Raw genomic sequence first — 17,981 nt, forward strand, 5'->3', positions numbered from 1 at the left:
TCAATAGAAGAAAAGAAAAAAAAAAAGAACAATAATTATGAATATACAATTATGTGCCAAGTGAGGCCAATAATCCAATCGATCTTATAGCTAAAGAAGCATATGGAATGTTACGTTGTTCTTCTACTTTATCAAGACAGAATGAGTTTCCATTATGGATTTTATCCTCACTTGAGGAAGATCAATATAGTTTAAAAGCTTGTTTCATACCCCTTTGTTCTAGTTTACATCCTATATGGAGTTTTTTCTAGCAAAAGTGTACCAGAATTTTTTTATATTTTTCACTAAAATTTTATCAAGAAAGAAATAAGAAAACTTGGAAGATTGATATTGTATTTGGAAGTAATTTGTATTTCTTAATAGAATTTATATTATCCAGGTTACTTATTTACCGTTAGAAGATAATTTACATTTATCGTTAGGGGATTATTCTCATTGATCTTGGTTGTAGACACAAGAGATATTGTTAAGGTTTTATATATATTCTTTCCAAGGAGAACATTTCTCCTCAAGAAAATTATCATCAAATCCAAGATGGTATCAGCCTCCCTACGATCCTATTTTCTCTAAACCATTAAAATCAATGGCGACGGAACAACTGAAGCTCACAGACATTGTTGAGGCATATAGTTCTATACATCTACAGCAACCCGATGATGCTTTCTACATGGATACCGGTGCTACATCGCACCTTACTGCTGATCCAGGTAATCTACACAACGTTTTCAGTTCTAGAAATGTACGATCTATCTTAGTTGGCAATGGCAATAGTATTCCAGTTACTGCTAGTGGTACCAAGTTCATAACCCTTTCCTCTCGTACTCTTTAACTCAAAAATACTCTTGTTGTTCCCGATATTATCAAAAACTTAGTATCCGTTCGTAAGTTCACCACTGATAATCGTGTTTCTGTAGAGTTTGATCCTTCTGTTTTTCTATGAAGGATCTGAGTTCGAGGAAGATTATCCTTCGATGTAATAGTTCCGGGGAGCTCTACTCGATCACTAACTCTGTCGTGCCACCACAAATATCGTCCCAGTCTTCCCCTGTTTCTCTTGCTGTCTTCTCGCCAAATATTTGGCATAGCCGCCTTGGTCATCCCGACAAGGTTGTTTTAGATGTTCTTCGTACCAATAATTCTATTCATTGTAATAAGAATCAACATTATAAACTTTGTCATTCATGTCAAGTTAGTAAACATGTTCGATTACCTTTTTATGAATCAAATTCCAATCCTTTTGCTCCATTTGATATCATTCACAGTGATTTATGGACCTCTCCTCTACATGTTGATACCGGTTTTCGTTATTATCTTATCTTACTAGATGATTTCACCAACTATCTTTGGGTTTATCTTCTAAAATTTAAATCCCAAATATATGAAAATTTTTTGGAATCTCGGTCTCTTGTTCAAACACAATTTGAGCGTAATATTAAAATCTTTCAATTCGACATGGGACGTGAATTTGACAACTCTTCTTTTCACAATTTTGCTCGTACTAATGGTCTAATTTTTCCCTTCTCCTGCCCCCAAACTTCCTCCCAAAAGGGCAAGGCCGAACGCGTGATCCGCCGTGTCAATGATATCACCCGCACCCTTATGTCTCACGCTTCCGTTCCACCAAAATTTTGGGTTTATTCTCTCCTTATGGCTGTTTATCTTCATAATATTCTCCCCACAAAAATCCTAAATTTTTCTTCTCCTGTGTCTATTCTCTATCAACGCCAACCAACTTATGACCATCTTCGTACTTTTGGTTGTCTTTGCTATCCAAATCTCTTTTCCACAACTCCTCGTAAACTTGTCCCTGCTCCACTAAATGTGTTTTCTTTGATTTTCCTCCAACCACCGTGAATACCGTTGCCTTGACCTTTCCACCAACAAAATATTCATTTCCCGTCACGTACTTTTTGACGAGAATGTATTTCCTTTCACTAATCCTCCAACACCCGTGTCTGAAAATGATTCCTCCACTGCTTCTCCCCTTCATTCACACCATATTTCCTACGGTTCTACTCATACTACTCCCACTGTCAATAATCCCTCACCCGTGTCTTAACGCCTTTCCCGCTGCTCCCACTTTCAATCATCTTCTACGCAGCAATCTTCCACGCCATGCTTGCACGTCCATCAATCTGTCCCACTCCACTCCATGTCCAGCAATCTTCCACGTCCTGCTTCCCCACTCCACAGCATCCTGCCCACTCCTTCTCCTTTCCCCACTACTGACAATTCCACTTCGTCTTCTTCTTTCCTCATTACTGACGATTCAACTTCGTCTTCCTTCTCCACTCTTCCACGAACCGTACTGCCACCTCCTACTTCTACTGCAAATCCAAATCCCACTCCTCCTCCTCACTCCACTCCACAACAGACCATACTGCCATCTCCTGCTTCTACTACAGATCCAACTACCACTACCAATACACCCTCAGCCACAGCACCTTCGGCTACTACCATTCCTACACCTCCCACCCGACCTATCACTCGTGCCTCTCGTGGCATTTTACGCCCTATAAATCGTCTTAATCTTCATGTCCAAACCTTACGTTATATCTCTCCTATTCCTCGTTCTCACTTGTATGCTCTTAGGGAGATAAACTGGAATGATGTCATCAAAGATGAGTACAATGCTATGATGAAAACTAATACTTGGGAACTTGTACCACAACCACGTGATGCTCATGTTATTCGTTCCATGTGGATGTTTCGTCATAAATATAATGCTGATGGATCCCTACAGCAACACAAGGCTCGTCTTGTTGCCAATGGAAAATCTCAACAAGTTGGAGTTGACTGTTTTGAAACGTTTAGTCTGGTTGTTAAACCTACTACTATTCGTACTATTCTCATTATTGTTACATCACGATCTTGGACCATACATCAACTAGATGTCAAGAATGCTTTTCCTCATGGTGATCTAACCGAGATAATTTATATGCATCAGCCTCCCGGATTTGTTGACTCGGTTACGTATGTAGATTACGTAGGTCTCTCTATGGACTCAAGTAGGCTCCCACGGCATGGTTTCAGAGGTTTGCCAAGTTTATCACAGGTTGTGGTTTCCGTGGTAGTGTATGTGATCCCTCACTTATTGCTTATCAATCAGGATCCGAAACAGCATACTTACTTTTATTTGTTGATGACATTATTTTGACTGCCTCTACTGATGCTCTCATGTTCCGCTTCATTGATTTGATGAAGAGAGAGTTTGTTATGTCTGACATTGGCCCACTACATCATTTTCTGGGTATCACTGTTACTCGTTCATCCTCAGGATTATTTTTGTCTCAGTCCTTATATGCACAGGATATCATCGCCCGTGCCTCCATGACAAAATGTAATCCAGTGGCTACTCCAGTCGACACTGATTTGAAGCTCAGTGCAACCTCTGGTCCTCCATTTTTGGATCACACTCTATACAGAAGCCTAGCAGGTGCTCTTCAGTACCTCACCTTTACTCGGCCGGATATTGCATACATAGTTCAGCAGGTATGTCTATTTATGCATGACCCAGGTAGTCAATATCTGTTGTACATGACGATATTACAGGTTTTTATCGGATATCGGAAAATACCTATACGATATCGAAAATATCGGCGATATAAAGATGGAACGATAAAAACGTTCGTACAGGCCGGTACATGCTGATATATCGGTTTTACCTATACTCCGATAATATCAGTTCCAATATCATGTTTGGTTAAAATGAAACCTATGAAGGGAAAATTAGGATTCCAATATCATTTGTGGTAAATATGAATTATATAAATGGAAAACTAGGCACCATCTAGTATAATCAATTATCAAAATCACCACCAAATAAAGTGGATAAGTTTTTCGAGAAACATGCATCTAGTCTTTATAGACAAGTACAACGTCAATTAGAGAATGTAAAAGAAAACCTAATATATTTAAGATATAAAATCAATGACTATCCGTTGGATATAATATGGACACCATATATACTCGAGGAGGAATTTTGATGTGGACGGCAGAAGATAATGTAGAATTTGAGCGGTTGTTATTGACTACATAGTTGTATTTGTGATTGTTTTTATTATAAAGCAGGATAATTAGAAAGATTTTACCGGCAAAATTGGACATAACGCGTAAGTTTTTGCCACCTTATGATTTAGAAATTTGAGATACGTGTATGATTCTTATTATTTTTTCTAAAGTCTTATATATATTTGAAATTCTAATTTCAATGATGTATCACCGATAGAAAACGGTAATATCTTTTGTATAGGTGTATAGGACCCGGCCGATACGATACTGATACACGATATTAACTACCTTGTGCATGACCCCCGTGAGCCTCACATGCATGCCCTCAAGCGAATCCTTCGCTATCTTCAGAGCACCATCAACCACGGATTGTTTCTCTCGGTCTCTTGTATCTCTGGCTTAACAGCATACTCTGATGCTGACTGGGCGGGTTGTCCCGATTCTCAACGATCGACATCTGGTTTTTGTGTCTTTCTTGGTGAAAATATCATCTCCTGGTCCTCCAAGCGTCAAGCAACAATCTATTGATCCAGCGCTGAAGCTGAATAGCGGGGAGTAGCAAATGCAGCTGCTGAAACAACATCGCTTCGCAACCTTCTTCTAGAGCTCCATCTGCCTCTACGACGTTCTACTATTGTCTACTGTGACAATGTAAGTGCGATATATATGTCTGGAGATCTTGTTCAACATCAACGTACCAAACATGTGGAGATTGATATACATTTTGTTCGTGAACGAGTTCGTATTGGTGCCATTCAAGTCTTACACGTCCCCTCTGAGAACCAGTATGCTGACATCTTCACCAAAGGACTTCCTCCACAATTATTTGTTCGGTTTCGTTCTAGTCTCAGCGTTGTTTTTCTCCCGCTCAGACTAAGGGGGTGTAATAGAGTTTATATTATCCGGTTACCTTATTTACCGTTAGAAGATAATTCTCATTTACCGTTAGGAGATTATTCTCATTGATCTTGGTTGTAAACACAAGAGATATTGTTAAGGTTTTATATATATTCTTTCCAAGGAGAACATTTCTCCTCAAGGAAATTATCATCAAATCCAAGATTTCTTTCAAATTTTTTACAACACTCAATTTAGGCAAGTAAACTAGATGGACGTAGTATTAAAAATAAAATAAAAAAGATAAGGAAAAAAAGATGGTGGTGCCAAAATAATTCCTTGTTGATTCCCTTCTTTAATGTTTGATTTGATTCCCATGCAATTAAGTTTGATTCGCAATTAAGTCTCTGCCATCTATGGTTTGGAGCAACTTTGTTCTATAGATATGACTGAACTTCATGACTTTGAAGATCACAAGGTTTTTCTTAAGAAGCACCTACTTTTACTAAGAGTCCAAACAGAAACACGAGTCCAACATTCTCTTAGCTTTCCCTCTCTTCAATCTTCATTGTTTTTCTTTTTCTCAATACCTTTTCTAATCATGGTGCAAATGGTGATTTAATCAGTGATGTATGCAAGTTTGCATCAACAAGTGATCCACAACTCAAGTATAAATTTTGTATTGGATCTCTTTTAGAAAACCCTGCCAGTAAAAAGGCTCATGATCTTTCGGAACTTGGAGAAATATCAATGCAAGCATGTTTACAAAATGCAACATCTATTCAAGCTTATATTAATAAAATATTGAGCGAAGGGAAAGAAGGATCTGCCCCGAAGGAATATGTACACCCTATAAAGTTTTGCTTTTTGGGGTATGCGGTTGGTCATGATTTTATTAATTTAGCTATCGAAGGTTTTCAAGCTAAAGATTATAGCAAAGCAAACAAGTGGATGGGTATAGCCACAGGTGTTGCAACTGAATGTGAAAAAGGTTTCAAAAAACGGGGTATGCCTTCATCATTGACAAAACAAGATGATGATTTCGTTCAGTTAACCAAAATCTCTCTTGGCATAATTCGTATGGTGGCTAAAAAATAATTCTCCAGTCTCTCTTTTATTTGATTGAGACATGTTGCGATTGAGCTTAATTGAAATCAAATAAAATTCCAAGAAGTCCATGGTATTAAGTATTACTGTAATGGTTTTGAATCTCTATTTCTTTTGTCAAGGTTTTAATTCAAAGTCCTAATTTTAAAACTACACTCCACAATCATGGATTGGATTTGATGTTATAATCATCGGAAAATGGGTCATTTGTCCAAATATTTTTAAATCACGGTTCAAATGGACGAGTAAAAAATAATTTGGGTGAAATGGCAAAAAAAAAAATATAGCAAGGATGAAACTGGATTCATCCTAGCTTAAATTTAAAAAATAGTAAGAATGAAACTGGATACATCCTGTGTAAATTAAAAATAAAAAAAAAATATTTGAAAATGGGCACGATGAAACTAATTACATCCTGCCTATTTTTACATTTTTGTCCATTCTGTCCATTTTACCCATGAATTATTGATTTTGGTCTTTTTAATCAATTTTGTGTGTAATCATTTCTTTTTTTTGTGCTTCTGAGAGTTTATATTCTTCCGCTACACACGAATGCGAAGAAATCTCTAGCTGTTTTTTCACTTGCAAAACTCATATCAACATTTTCCAGTCCGACAAATTATTATGCTGAATTTTGACCAACATACGACAAAATATTAACACTTGACAGTTTGCTGGTTGTATTTGTAAAAAACATAAAAATGAAAACTTGTTATAATTACCCCACGGCTGCAAATAGTAGTATCCCTTACCAATAAACTTTTTGGTACGTTTCCAAGTAAATTGGCGCCCCTATTAACAATTTTGCTTGTACCTGGAGGTAAATTTAGTCATTTCACATTGCACGCATGAACTCCAGTGTGACGCAATTAAAACAAACTCAGATGAAAAGGTGGGAATTTAAGCATTTACATAAAGCCATAAATATTTTCACGAGAGAGAAATAAATACGGGGGATATTATTAGTAAGCAAAATTCAACAGAAGAAGAAACCACAATGAAAAAATTTGAACAAATCTCATTTAGATGATTTTTTGATTTTCGATCATTATGGGGAGTTACAAAATGTTCATGTGTTTTAGTAGAAAATTTAAGGTGCATGAAACACAAACACCGCCAGAAATGAAACTTGTGTTTGGGAAATATACACAGGCGGGTTCTTTAATGACATCCAATCAACTACATCAATTCCTGGTTCAATTTCAAGGCGAAAAGGATGCAACCGTCCCTGACGCCGAGAGGATTATTGAACAGATCATGCATAGACGCCACCATATATCGAGATATACCAGACACGCTCTTACTTTTAATGATTTTCTCCAATTCCTTTTTTCGGAAGATCTTAATCCATCTCTCAAATCCCGGGTAAAAAATGATTCTCAATTAATATTGTTCTAATCTGGTTTTGCACGCACCTATTTTTCTTGATTGTCATTGCAAAATCTGAGATGAATTTAGATTTTATTTGTTGATAATTTGCATGGCAAGCATTTTTACGGCCCTTTGCAAGCACCATATATTATTGCCGTGTAACATGTGCATGCATGCCCACTATATTCTGCGTCGACTAATAACACCGGCATGGTTCGCAGCATTATAACCACATTCCGCCAAGCATGTTTGGATTTTCACAGTGAAAATGCTTCGGTATTATTACAAACGTGTTTGGCTTTAAAATTGACTATATTATATTATGTGAATTTTGATATTCCAGGTGCACCAAGATATGACTGCTCCATTGTCCCATTATTTCATATACACGGGCCATAATTCTTACTTAACTGGGAATCAACTTAGTAGTGATTGTAGTGATATCCCAATCATAAAGGCTTTGCAGAAGGGTGTAAGAGTTATCGAGCTTGATATATGGCCGAATTCCTCTAAAGACGACGTAAATGTTCTTCATGGAAGGTATACAAGTCACTACAAGAAACTTAATATATTGCAGCACCCTATGATTATGGCAAAAACCCCTATTAGTGTTGCGAGAACCTATGTAGCAAGAAATCTATTGCTGCACCCAATTTTTATTGGTGCAACAAGAGATTATACTTTTTTGCCACACTCTTTTCATATTCTTGCTACAGCCATGTGACAAAAGTTTTATTTTGCAGCAGTAAATTATAATTTTTAGCTGCAGCAAGAAAATATTATGGCTAGAAATTTGCTTTGGCAACACCTATATTGAAGGTGTGGCAATATATGGTGTAGCAATAGCTATACTTTTTTGCAGTGAGTTAAACTTGTCTCTTTCCAGATATGAGCAAAAATCCACAGCCTGAATTTTCAAAATAATTATCCACTGTCTGCATTACAATAGGACATTGACGACTCCGGTGTCACTTATTAAATGCTTGGGGTCTATTAAGGAGTATGCTTTTATGGCTTCTCCTTACCCTGTGGTGATTACTTTAGAAGATCATCTTACTCCAGATCTTCAGGCTAAAGTAGCTAAGGTGACTGATTGTTCAATATTTTGCGCATTTTAATTACTGTTCATCTTATATCCGTTATTTCTATATAACTCGTTCATTTTTCTTCCACTAGATGGTCACTGAAACATTCGGAGATATGTTATATATCCCCGAAACAGAACAATCAGATGCATTTCCATCTCCAGAAGCATTGCAATATCGCGTTATGCTTTCGACTAAACCACCGAAAGAATATCTCGATAGTACTAAGAGTTTTAAGGATAAGGGAAAGGAGTCATCTGAAGATGAGACATGGGGAAGAGAAATCCCAGACCTTAGGGAGGAGCTTGAGGCTTGTGAAAAGGTGACTTGAACAACACGGATTCTTTTAGTACCTCCACATTTTATGAATTAAGTTCTTATATTCACATCTTTTTTTCTCTTTTACATGACAGAGGATTGGCGTTTGCATCGAAAAAAATCCAGATGACGATGGCGATACAAGTGATTATGATATCCGCAAATCACAACAGTTAGGTCAATCAGAATATAAGCGTTTAATTGCAATTCAAGCTAAAAAACGTAAAGGCGGGTTGAAAGAATCGCTGAAGGTTAATCCTGCTAAAGTTGGACGCCTTAGTCTGAGTGAACAAGCCTTTGAAAAGGCTACAATATCAAATGGAACAGACATTGTTAGGTACTTATCATTATCTACAATCAAACAATCTGTTGTGACGAATATTCACGTATGCGTTTTTGCTTTTGCATTTTCAATGTTAATGTGACTTTGTTTCACATTTTGTTAGATTTACCCAAAAGAATCTACTGAGGGTATATCCAAAAGGCACACGAGTTAACTCCTCCAATTACAAACCATTACTTGCATGGATGCACGGAGCTCAAATGGTTGCGTTCAATATGCAGGTATGTTTCTTCATTCTGGCATGAATATGAAGTTTCAGTGTTTTTTTTTTTATACCAGCCAATGACTAAGTTGCATGGATGTCATTGAACGAAGGTGCGCATGTGTTAATATTTTTTAGTGCTTAGACTAAACTATGGGTTCTATTTTATCAGGGATATGGTAGAGCATTGTGGTTGATGCAGGGTATGTTTAAATCTAATGGAGGGTGTGGGTATGTGAGAAAACCTGATTTCCTAACAGGCGAGCGTAATGAGGTCTTCGATCCGAGAGCAAGATTGCCAGTGAAGACAACATTAAAGGTGTGAATTTGATTGAAGTACGTTTATATTTAGTCTCTTCTCAATGAACTATATATATACTCCATGAATTATCTTAAGCAGGTAGATGTCTACATGGGAGATGGATGGCGTTTAGATTTCGATAAAACACATTTCGATTCATACTCTCCGCCAGATTTCTACGCAAAGGTGTACACATATCCTGGTTCAATATTCAGTTCCAAAATTTATGTTTCCTAGTTTGTTCTAAAGCTAGATTCAAGAAATCATGCATATAACCAGGTGAAATCTTATATTGGGCAGGTTGGGATAGCAGGAGTTCCAGCTGATAGTATGATGAAGAAAACCGAGATAATTGACGATAACTGGACACCAGTTTGGGACACGGAATTTTGGTTCCCACTGACAGTTCCTGAACTAGCATTGTTAAGGATAGAGGTGCACGAATATGACAGGTCAGAGAAAGATGATTTTGGTGGGCAAAATTGCTTACCTGTATCAGAGTTGAGGTCTGGGATTCGGACAGTCCCATTGTTCGACAGGAAAGGAGAAAAGTTCAAGTCTGTAAAGCTTCTTATGCAGTTCCAGTTTGTTTGATATTTCAATGACATTGGACCATATCCATGATTCCATATGACAAGGAATACTTGCATATATAAACAAAGCTTAAAACCAAAACATACTCTCAAGTCTCAACAACACTTACGGTTTGTAACTCATTACACTCAGCTCAAAATTTTGGTGTCTTAGTACCAAATGAACACGACTTCCAATGTTGTACCCTATGTAATACTTAGAATGACTCAATACTCATTCAAGCTTTATAGAGTCATCGATTTATTAGAAGATAAAGAAAGAAGAAAAAAAAGAAAAATTAAATGGTAAAGATGATCCATGTTATTCCTACAATGGTAAAGATGATCCATGTTTATGATATCAATGAGATGTCAGAAGTACAAACAAGTGATTTTCATCCTCAGGGATGTCAGAATTACAAAGTTTGCAATAGGGATCATGATTTTTATCATACAGATTCATTCGTTTTCCAAGAGGTGGAACTTGGGACACCACTTTCCATTCAAATATCTGTTTCTTAGATATAAGACTGAGATTCCATATTTTTTTCCAGAAACTAACAACATTCTGATTATAAGTTGTTGGGTGCAACAATCAAAAATAAGGAAAAATCAAATAAGCAAAAGTTATCGATACTTAGCTCCTTTATACCGGAAGTGATCGGTTAGATGAAACGAACGAGCTCTCCAAATCTCCGCAACAACAACAAGGCAAAACTTTGGAAAAACAGAGTGAGTCACGTGTTCAACATGTTGCCCTTAAGACAGCAGCATCCGGCTACACTCAAGAGTGGTGCTATAGCCCTCACGGGACGGATATCTCCCGGATAAAACACCCTACTATACCTACTACTAGCATATGTAGTCGATGCTCAACTTGAGCTTGGCAACTCCGAAAAAACCCTTAAGGAAAATCGCGAACGCATAGAAAACAATATAAAATATTTTCCCTTGGGGGTCCCTCTAAAATATAGAGAAACCACTTTCCCATATATTTTACAAAGTAGTGAATTTGTTTATATAATGGAGTAATACAACTTAAAAATATGAACTCCCCGATGCGGAACTAAAAGCTTATATAGTCTCTTAAAACAAATAAAAAGTGTAAACTCCACGGTGTGGGACTAATAAGTTTTTCATTCACAAAAGAAAACAATAAATTATAATTTTTATTAAAACTTTAAAAATCGTATTTTATTAATCGTTTTCCAACAATCCCCCACATGAATGAAAACTCATTAAAACACAGATAGATCTTGGTAAATCAACAACCCAATCTCACGACCCGAACTGACTGAACAAACAGACAGATCGTGCATGATGAAGTCATACTAGCCATTCCAACGTCATCTCCCTCCACACAATAGTGTGTTGACCCCAGGGTCATACTATGGATTGAAAATATCATATAGTATAGAGAGCTTTCATCTTTAGTTCCTCACAAGTGAGACTAAATTTTCCTTTCACGAAAGTGAAAAAGCATGAACTAATGAACCTTTAGGTCCTAAGTTCCAGTAATACCAAAACCATCAAAACAAAAATCACATAAAAAACGCAGGAAATACCATTTTTAGGCAGAGGTGTCCATGAGGTCTTGAACCTTTGCTTAGTGAGATATTACCGGAATTACTTGCTAGAGACAGTGAACTATGTCTTGAACTGCTAGCGTTTGATGAAATTCGCGATAACAACCACGGATGATATCTCCAAGGTTGCTGCCAAGCTCGCGTCGTTTTATCCAATTTGGCCCTGGACATATCTTGTTTCTCAGAATGCTATAGAGAATCAAAGATCATATTCTCATAGGAAGCGACCCCACTTCCTCAGTCAGATAGGTGAGTTTCCATAAAGAGTGTTACTGCTACACCCCACTTCAATCTTAAATTGAAACTATGGAACTCATTAAGACTTCTTAAAAGTCATCCTTCACATGCAGTCACACTATCACGTCTACACCATAGGGAAGGGACAGAGAATGAAATTCTCTGATAGTGTTTACCTTTCCCACCACAAATTAGTTGTCTCATTCGAAACCTTGATCTTGGAATCTCCAGTCAGCAAGGTTGAGTATCCTTCATGGCAAGTTTAATTTATGAGTTTAAGCCTCATCCCCCTCGATGCATTTCTAACTATCTCTTTGGATAAACCTTTCGTCAAAGGTTGTGCGATAATCTCCTTGGAATTTATCCAATCAATGGAAATAACGCCGATTCAGATTAGTTATTTTTAGCTTTAGCTATTATAGGTTGGGTAACACAATGTATAGATATAGTTGGCACAGGCTTATGCCAGTGAGGAATGTCTTTTAAAAAGCATCTTAGGCACTCGGCCCCCTCTCGTGATTTATATAATGCAATACTCTCAGATTCCATAATGAATTGGGTAATATATGCTTTTCTGAAAATCTTCCAAAAACAAACCCTCTTGCTAGAGTGAAACATATCCACTCGTAGACTTAGACTCCTCTGAGTGAACTATCCAGTTCGCACCACAAAGTCCCTCAAGGACAACAATATATTTTCATAAATCGAACAAAAGGTAATATAGTATTTTACGTACCATAATACTCTACTAAGTGCATCCCAATGCTCTTGTTCTGGACTACAAGTATATATACTTAACTTACTCGCAATATAGGCAATGTCTGGACTCTTACATTTCATTAAATTCATCAGACATCCTATAAATCTTGAGTATTCAAGTTAAGATACTCCATTACCCTTATTTTTTTCGAGTCTACGAGAAGAATCATATGGAGTACACGCAGGCTTTCAGTCAGACTGATTGTATCTCATAAGAAAAAATTCAACATAATGAGAATGACTAAGACTATAAATGTTTGATTATCTTCTAATCCTCATCCCTAAGATTACATCAAAAGGGCCTAAGTCTTTCTAGTCAACGTTCTCATTCAGTGCATGTTTTTAGTGGAATTAATCACATCTATGTTTGTATCAAGTATAATCATATCATCAACATATAAGCATACAATCACATAGACATCCTTAACAAGTTACTTGTAAATACACTTGTAGGATTCATTAATTTAAATCCACTACACATTATCACATGATCATTATTTAAGTTCTTTTTTATCAGGGATATGGTAGAGCATTGTGGTTGATAGAGGGTATGTTCTAATCTAATGGAGGTTGTAGGTACATGAGAAAACCTGATTTCCTAACAGGAGAATGTAATCAAATATTCGATCCCAGAGAAAGATTACCCGTGAAGAAAACATTAAAGGTGTGTATTTGATTAAAGTACGCGCACAATATTAGTCGCTTCTCAATGAACTACACAATTACTCAGATAGTTCTCTTAAGCAGGTATATTTTTACATGGGAGATAGATGGCGTTTAGATTTCTATAAAACACATTTTGATACATACTCTCCACCAGATTTATATGCAAAGGTGTATATATAATCTGGTTCAACTTTGGGATTCCAAAATTTATGTTTCCTAGTTTTCTCTAAATCTAAATACAAGAAATTATGCATATATCAGGGTAAAATCTTATGTTGGGAAGGCTGGGATAGCAGGAGTACCAGCTGATAGTATGATGAATAAAACTGAGATATATAATTGACGATAATTGGACACTGGTTTGGGACAAGGAATTCTGGTTCCCACTAATTTTTCCTGAGATGGCATTGTTAAGGATAGAAGTGCACGAGTATGACAGGTCAGAGAAAGATGATTTTGGTGGGAAAAATTGCTTCCTGTATCAGACTTGAGATCTGGGATTCAGAAAGTCCCATTATTCAACAGTAAAGGAGAAAAGTTCAATTCTGTAAAGCTTCTTATGAAGTTCCAATTTTTTTGAACTTTCAATGACATTGGACCATATCCATGATTCCATATGACAAGCAATACTTGTTGTTAGAGCACTGCTCGGTCGAACTCGCATGCTTTGATATCTCAAGCATGTTTGTCAATGTTAGTGATCAAAACTATAAGTCTTGATTTCTAGCCTATTTACAGATGTCTCGGACTAGGACATAGTTTGTGTAGTTGAGCTTAGATTTCACGGCGCTTATCACTTGTAGACGAAAAACTACTAAGGAGAGATTGTGGAACTTCATTGGCAAAATATATGTGGAGACTTAAACTCATATATCACTTGGAAAGTCTATTTCTACTCTATCTCCTATTGAGACATAAGTCGTGTTACGATATAGTTTTCTCTATACACATTTGAAATTTCGAGCTGAGTATATCTCACTTATATATTTCTCGAAATATGTGTTGGTAAGCTTTCGCTTCTTACATGGTTTGTGTGATACAATCATTTGGTGTAAGACTTGGAATGTTTCGATAATGATTATTTCAATATCTTGAAAATTGCTTTGATGCTAATAGTGTGTGAAAACGGCTATTATCATTATAGAAGAATGTTTCAATGATTGAAATAAAGAGTAGAGATTATGTAACCATCTTTGGATATAAGCATATATAGTGTGTTGGCACATTAGTGTATAAATCCAAAAACCGGGAACCAAGAGTATGCATATGTGTGTATACGAAATTGGTAAAGGCGACAGGTTAAGTATGCGTACCCGTACGCATACTGGCAGAAGTTTTCCAACCGAAAAATTCTGTTGAGTTTGGAAATTAACAAGCTCTTAACTAGTCACCTTAAGTATGCGTACCCGTACGCATACTGGAGGAAGTTTTCGAACCGAAAGTTTCTGCTAAGTTTGGAAACTAAACCAACTCAAATCTGGTTGCTTAAGTACGCATACCTGTACGCATACTTAAGCTGGTTACTTTATCAAATCAGTCAGTTTATGAACTTAAACATTTAAATTATAAGGAATGCAATCTTTGCAAACCGTGGCCATAATGTTCATGATTGATTCAAGTGAATCAAATCGATTTTTCTTCAATTGTGTTCTTGTATAAATACATGAGAATATAGCAATTGAACAACTCTTTAACTAGTTTCATTTGAGTCATTTGAACTAGTTATGGTTAAGATGAGTAAGGTTGATATTAGAGTAATCATATGTCTAACTTCGGTTAACTATTTGTGAACCAACATGGTGTACAGGTTTAGGTACGGTTACATAAACCTAAATGAGGGTACATTTCATTTGTGTGTGACAAGATAAGTTCGATCTAAGAGTTGAAAGATATTAGCTTGGTTGAATCAGTTTTTTCATCTAACGGTGATTATTGAATGCTTTGTTACCAAGGTAACTTGAATTGCAACCATGATTTGAAAACTATATAAAGGAGAACTCTACCAACTGGGAAACATAATCCCCACACCTCCTATGTGTTACTAGTTGCATAAATAGACTCAATTCTCCTTTAACCTTAGGTTTCTTCTCGAGACCCTGTAGGTTAACGACTTGAAGACTTCATTGGGGTTGTGAAGCCATACCCAACTATTCTCTTTGTAGTTGCGTGATCTGATCTTGTTGTTTCTATCTTGATTGAGTGCAGTTTTAAAATCTTCTTGAGATTTATATCTCTGATAGGCAAGATAGAAAAGTAATCACAAACATCTTCGTTTTATCGTTTGTGATTCCACATTAACTTGTCGATTAAGTTTATTGTGAGGTGATTGATAATACTAGGTTGTTCTTCGGGAATATAAGTATGGTTTATCAACTGGTTCATGTTCACCTTGATTTATCAAAAGACGGAACAAAAACTCTTGGGTATTTCCGTGGGAGACAGATTTATTCAATCCTATAGACTTTTTTGTGTGAGAAAAATTTGATTATCAATTCTTCGACTTTGGGTCGTAGCAACTCTTAGTTGTGGGTGAGATCAGCTAATGGAATCAAGTGTGTAATATCCTGCTGGGATCAGAGACGTAAGGAGCGCAACTATACCTTGAATCATTGTGAGATTGATTAGGGTTCAACTACAGTCTAGTCCGAAGTTAATTGGTAGTAGGATAGTATCTGTAGCAGCTTAATATAGTATGGTGTTCAATCTGGACTAGGTCCGGGGATTTTTCTGCATTTGCGGTTTCCTCGTTAACACAATTATGGTGTCTGTGTTATTTCTTTTCCGCATTATATTTTTTTATATAATTGAAATAACACAGGTTGTGTGTTAAGATCAATCATTTAGGATATCCAACCTTTGGTTGTTGATTTATTGATTGACACTTGAACATTGGTCTTTGTCACCGTTCAAGTAATTCCTCTTGTATTCAATTGGGATCGCAGATTTCTATTTACTGACTGCGGATTGAATTAAGAGTTAGATATATTAAACTCTTTGATATAATTTATTCTAGATTGAGTCTAACTGTCTAGTTGATTCTCTAGAAAGTGTATTGGAGTAAGTCCTCTCAGATTTCCAAAAAAATTGTTCTGTGTGGTTTTTAGACCCCTGCATTTTCAATTGGTATCAGTGCAGGCAAACACGTTAAATACCTTATAAGTCTGTGTTTGTAGCGATCTGAGGATGGCCGATATTGTCTCTGATAAACACATCGCCAGAAATAAAAGTTATGTTTCATTAAAGTCTATTAAAGAGAAAGATTTGTCAATCTCGAATATAAAAGAATCTTGTGTTCAAAGGAAACATACATACATTGACGAGTGTTTCCCTAACTACCTTACCGACGAGTATCACTATGAAGTTGAAAGGGATGCATCCAAAGAGAGTAAAGTGATTCTAAAACTTGTTAGAATACAAGCTGATAATGTCAACCGGTTGAAACAAAAACTCAATATCCTTGTTGGTATGATATGTGAGTGTGACTCTCATTTAAAGATTCTTCAAGAGGAAAATATCAAAAAGGATGCTTCGAAAATTGAATATATCTTAAGTAAACTCTCGTTTCAAGAGTGTTCAAAAGAGTTCGTCACACCAACTGCTTCTGATTTTACTGAATAAATTATTTGTTCAGAAGAAAAACCAAAAACCCTTTCTGTTGAAAAAGATGTGCCTGTATCTTCTTCTAATCAAGGGAAGCCCACATCACACAGAAGGAAGAATTCTCCCGATAATGGTGTTAAGACTGTTCTAGCTAATCACTCAGGTGATCAAAAAGTGTGTCTCTTTTGTGATTCAAAAGGGCCGTGTATACAAAAGAGGAATTCTAGGTTGAATGACAATTATATTACTCATCTTCAACACACCTTATATTTAATTCTCAAAGGTGTAATTGACATTCGTATATCTAAACCTATTGGTTTTAGTACACAATTCTATTACTCCCTGTGTACCCCACTAGGAAAGTCAGTTCAATGTGTTCCTAAAATGTTCAAACACATAACATTCTTCCTAAACCATATCAACGAATAAGAACTCATAGATATTCTTCGGTTAAGAATGGATATTATGTTGTTCATGATGTGAAAAAAGGTACCAGGAGAAGGAAGCAATGGAAAAATGGAAACCAACCTAAAAGGGATAATTTAAGGATATAAAGATACCATCAATAGGCTGACAAGTACCTCTGTAAATTCTTCAGGTAAGAATCAACACTATGCGTCATAGTAAGTTTTATGATAACTTTTCACATCACAATGGTTTTCCTCCAAAAATCAGGAAAAAGTGGCTAAGCAACGTTCATTTAATGAGCTCAAGGCTCATACTTGAGATAATTAATCACAAGGTTGAATTCTCGCTCCCAAAAAATCCTGATAGAGTGAGATATTTTGTTCAGGTATACTTGTTGACAAAATGTGTTTATGAATCTCCAGCCATCTTCTTATCGTTCTTAGCTGGTTTATCAATTACAAACACTTTTTTATTGCATAAGTTTTTTAAAAAAAAAGAGAGAGAGAGAGGGTGTCAAATTGCTGTGCTCTAAATTTCTCTTTTTTGAGAATAAATTTATTTTAGAGCTGAGTTTTTTT

General features: G+C 36.3%; 1 protein-coding gene and 1 pseudogene across 1 annotated transcript; both read left to right on the forward strand.

The window, feature by feature from the left end:
* The first annotated feature begins 6,903 nt into the window (after positions 1 to 6,903).
* On the forward strand, positions 6,904 to 10,204 carry LOC113335286 (phosphoinositide phospholipase C 6-like). The gene is made up of 9 exons (XM_026581392.1): positions 6,904 to 7,320; positions 7,670 to 7,866; positions 8,276 to 8,411; positions 8,503 to 8,733; positions 8,825 to 9,066; positions 9,176 to 9,293; positions 9,447 to 9,593; positions 9,675 to 9,761; positions 9,876 to 10,204. The coding sequence occupies exons 1-9, from the start codon at positions 7,006 to 7,008 to the stop codon at positions 10,167 to 10,169; spliced, it is 1,767 nt and encodes a 588-aa protein (XP_026437177.1). The 5' UTR covers positions 6,904 to 7,005; the 3' UTR covers positions 10,170 to 10,204.
* A 3,087-nt stretch (positions 10,205 to 13,291) lies between these two features.
* Positions 13,292 to 13,886, forward strand: LOC113357980 (annotated as a pseudogene).
* Positions 13,887 to 17,981: the final 4,095 nt, after the last annotated feature.

The sequence above is a fragment of the Papaver somniferum genome, chromosome 1 (genome assembly GCF_003573695.1).
Source record: "Papaver somniferum cultivar HN1 chromosome 1, ASM357369v1, whole genome shotgun sequence".
Lineage (NCBI taxonomy): Eukaryota > Viridiplantae > Streptophyta > Magnoliopsida > Ranunculales > Papaveraceae > Papaver > Papaver somniferum.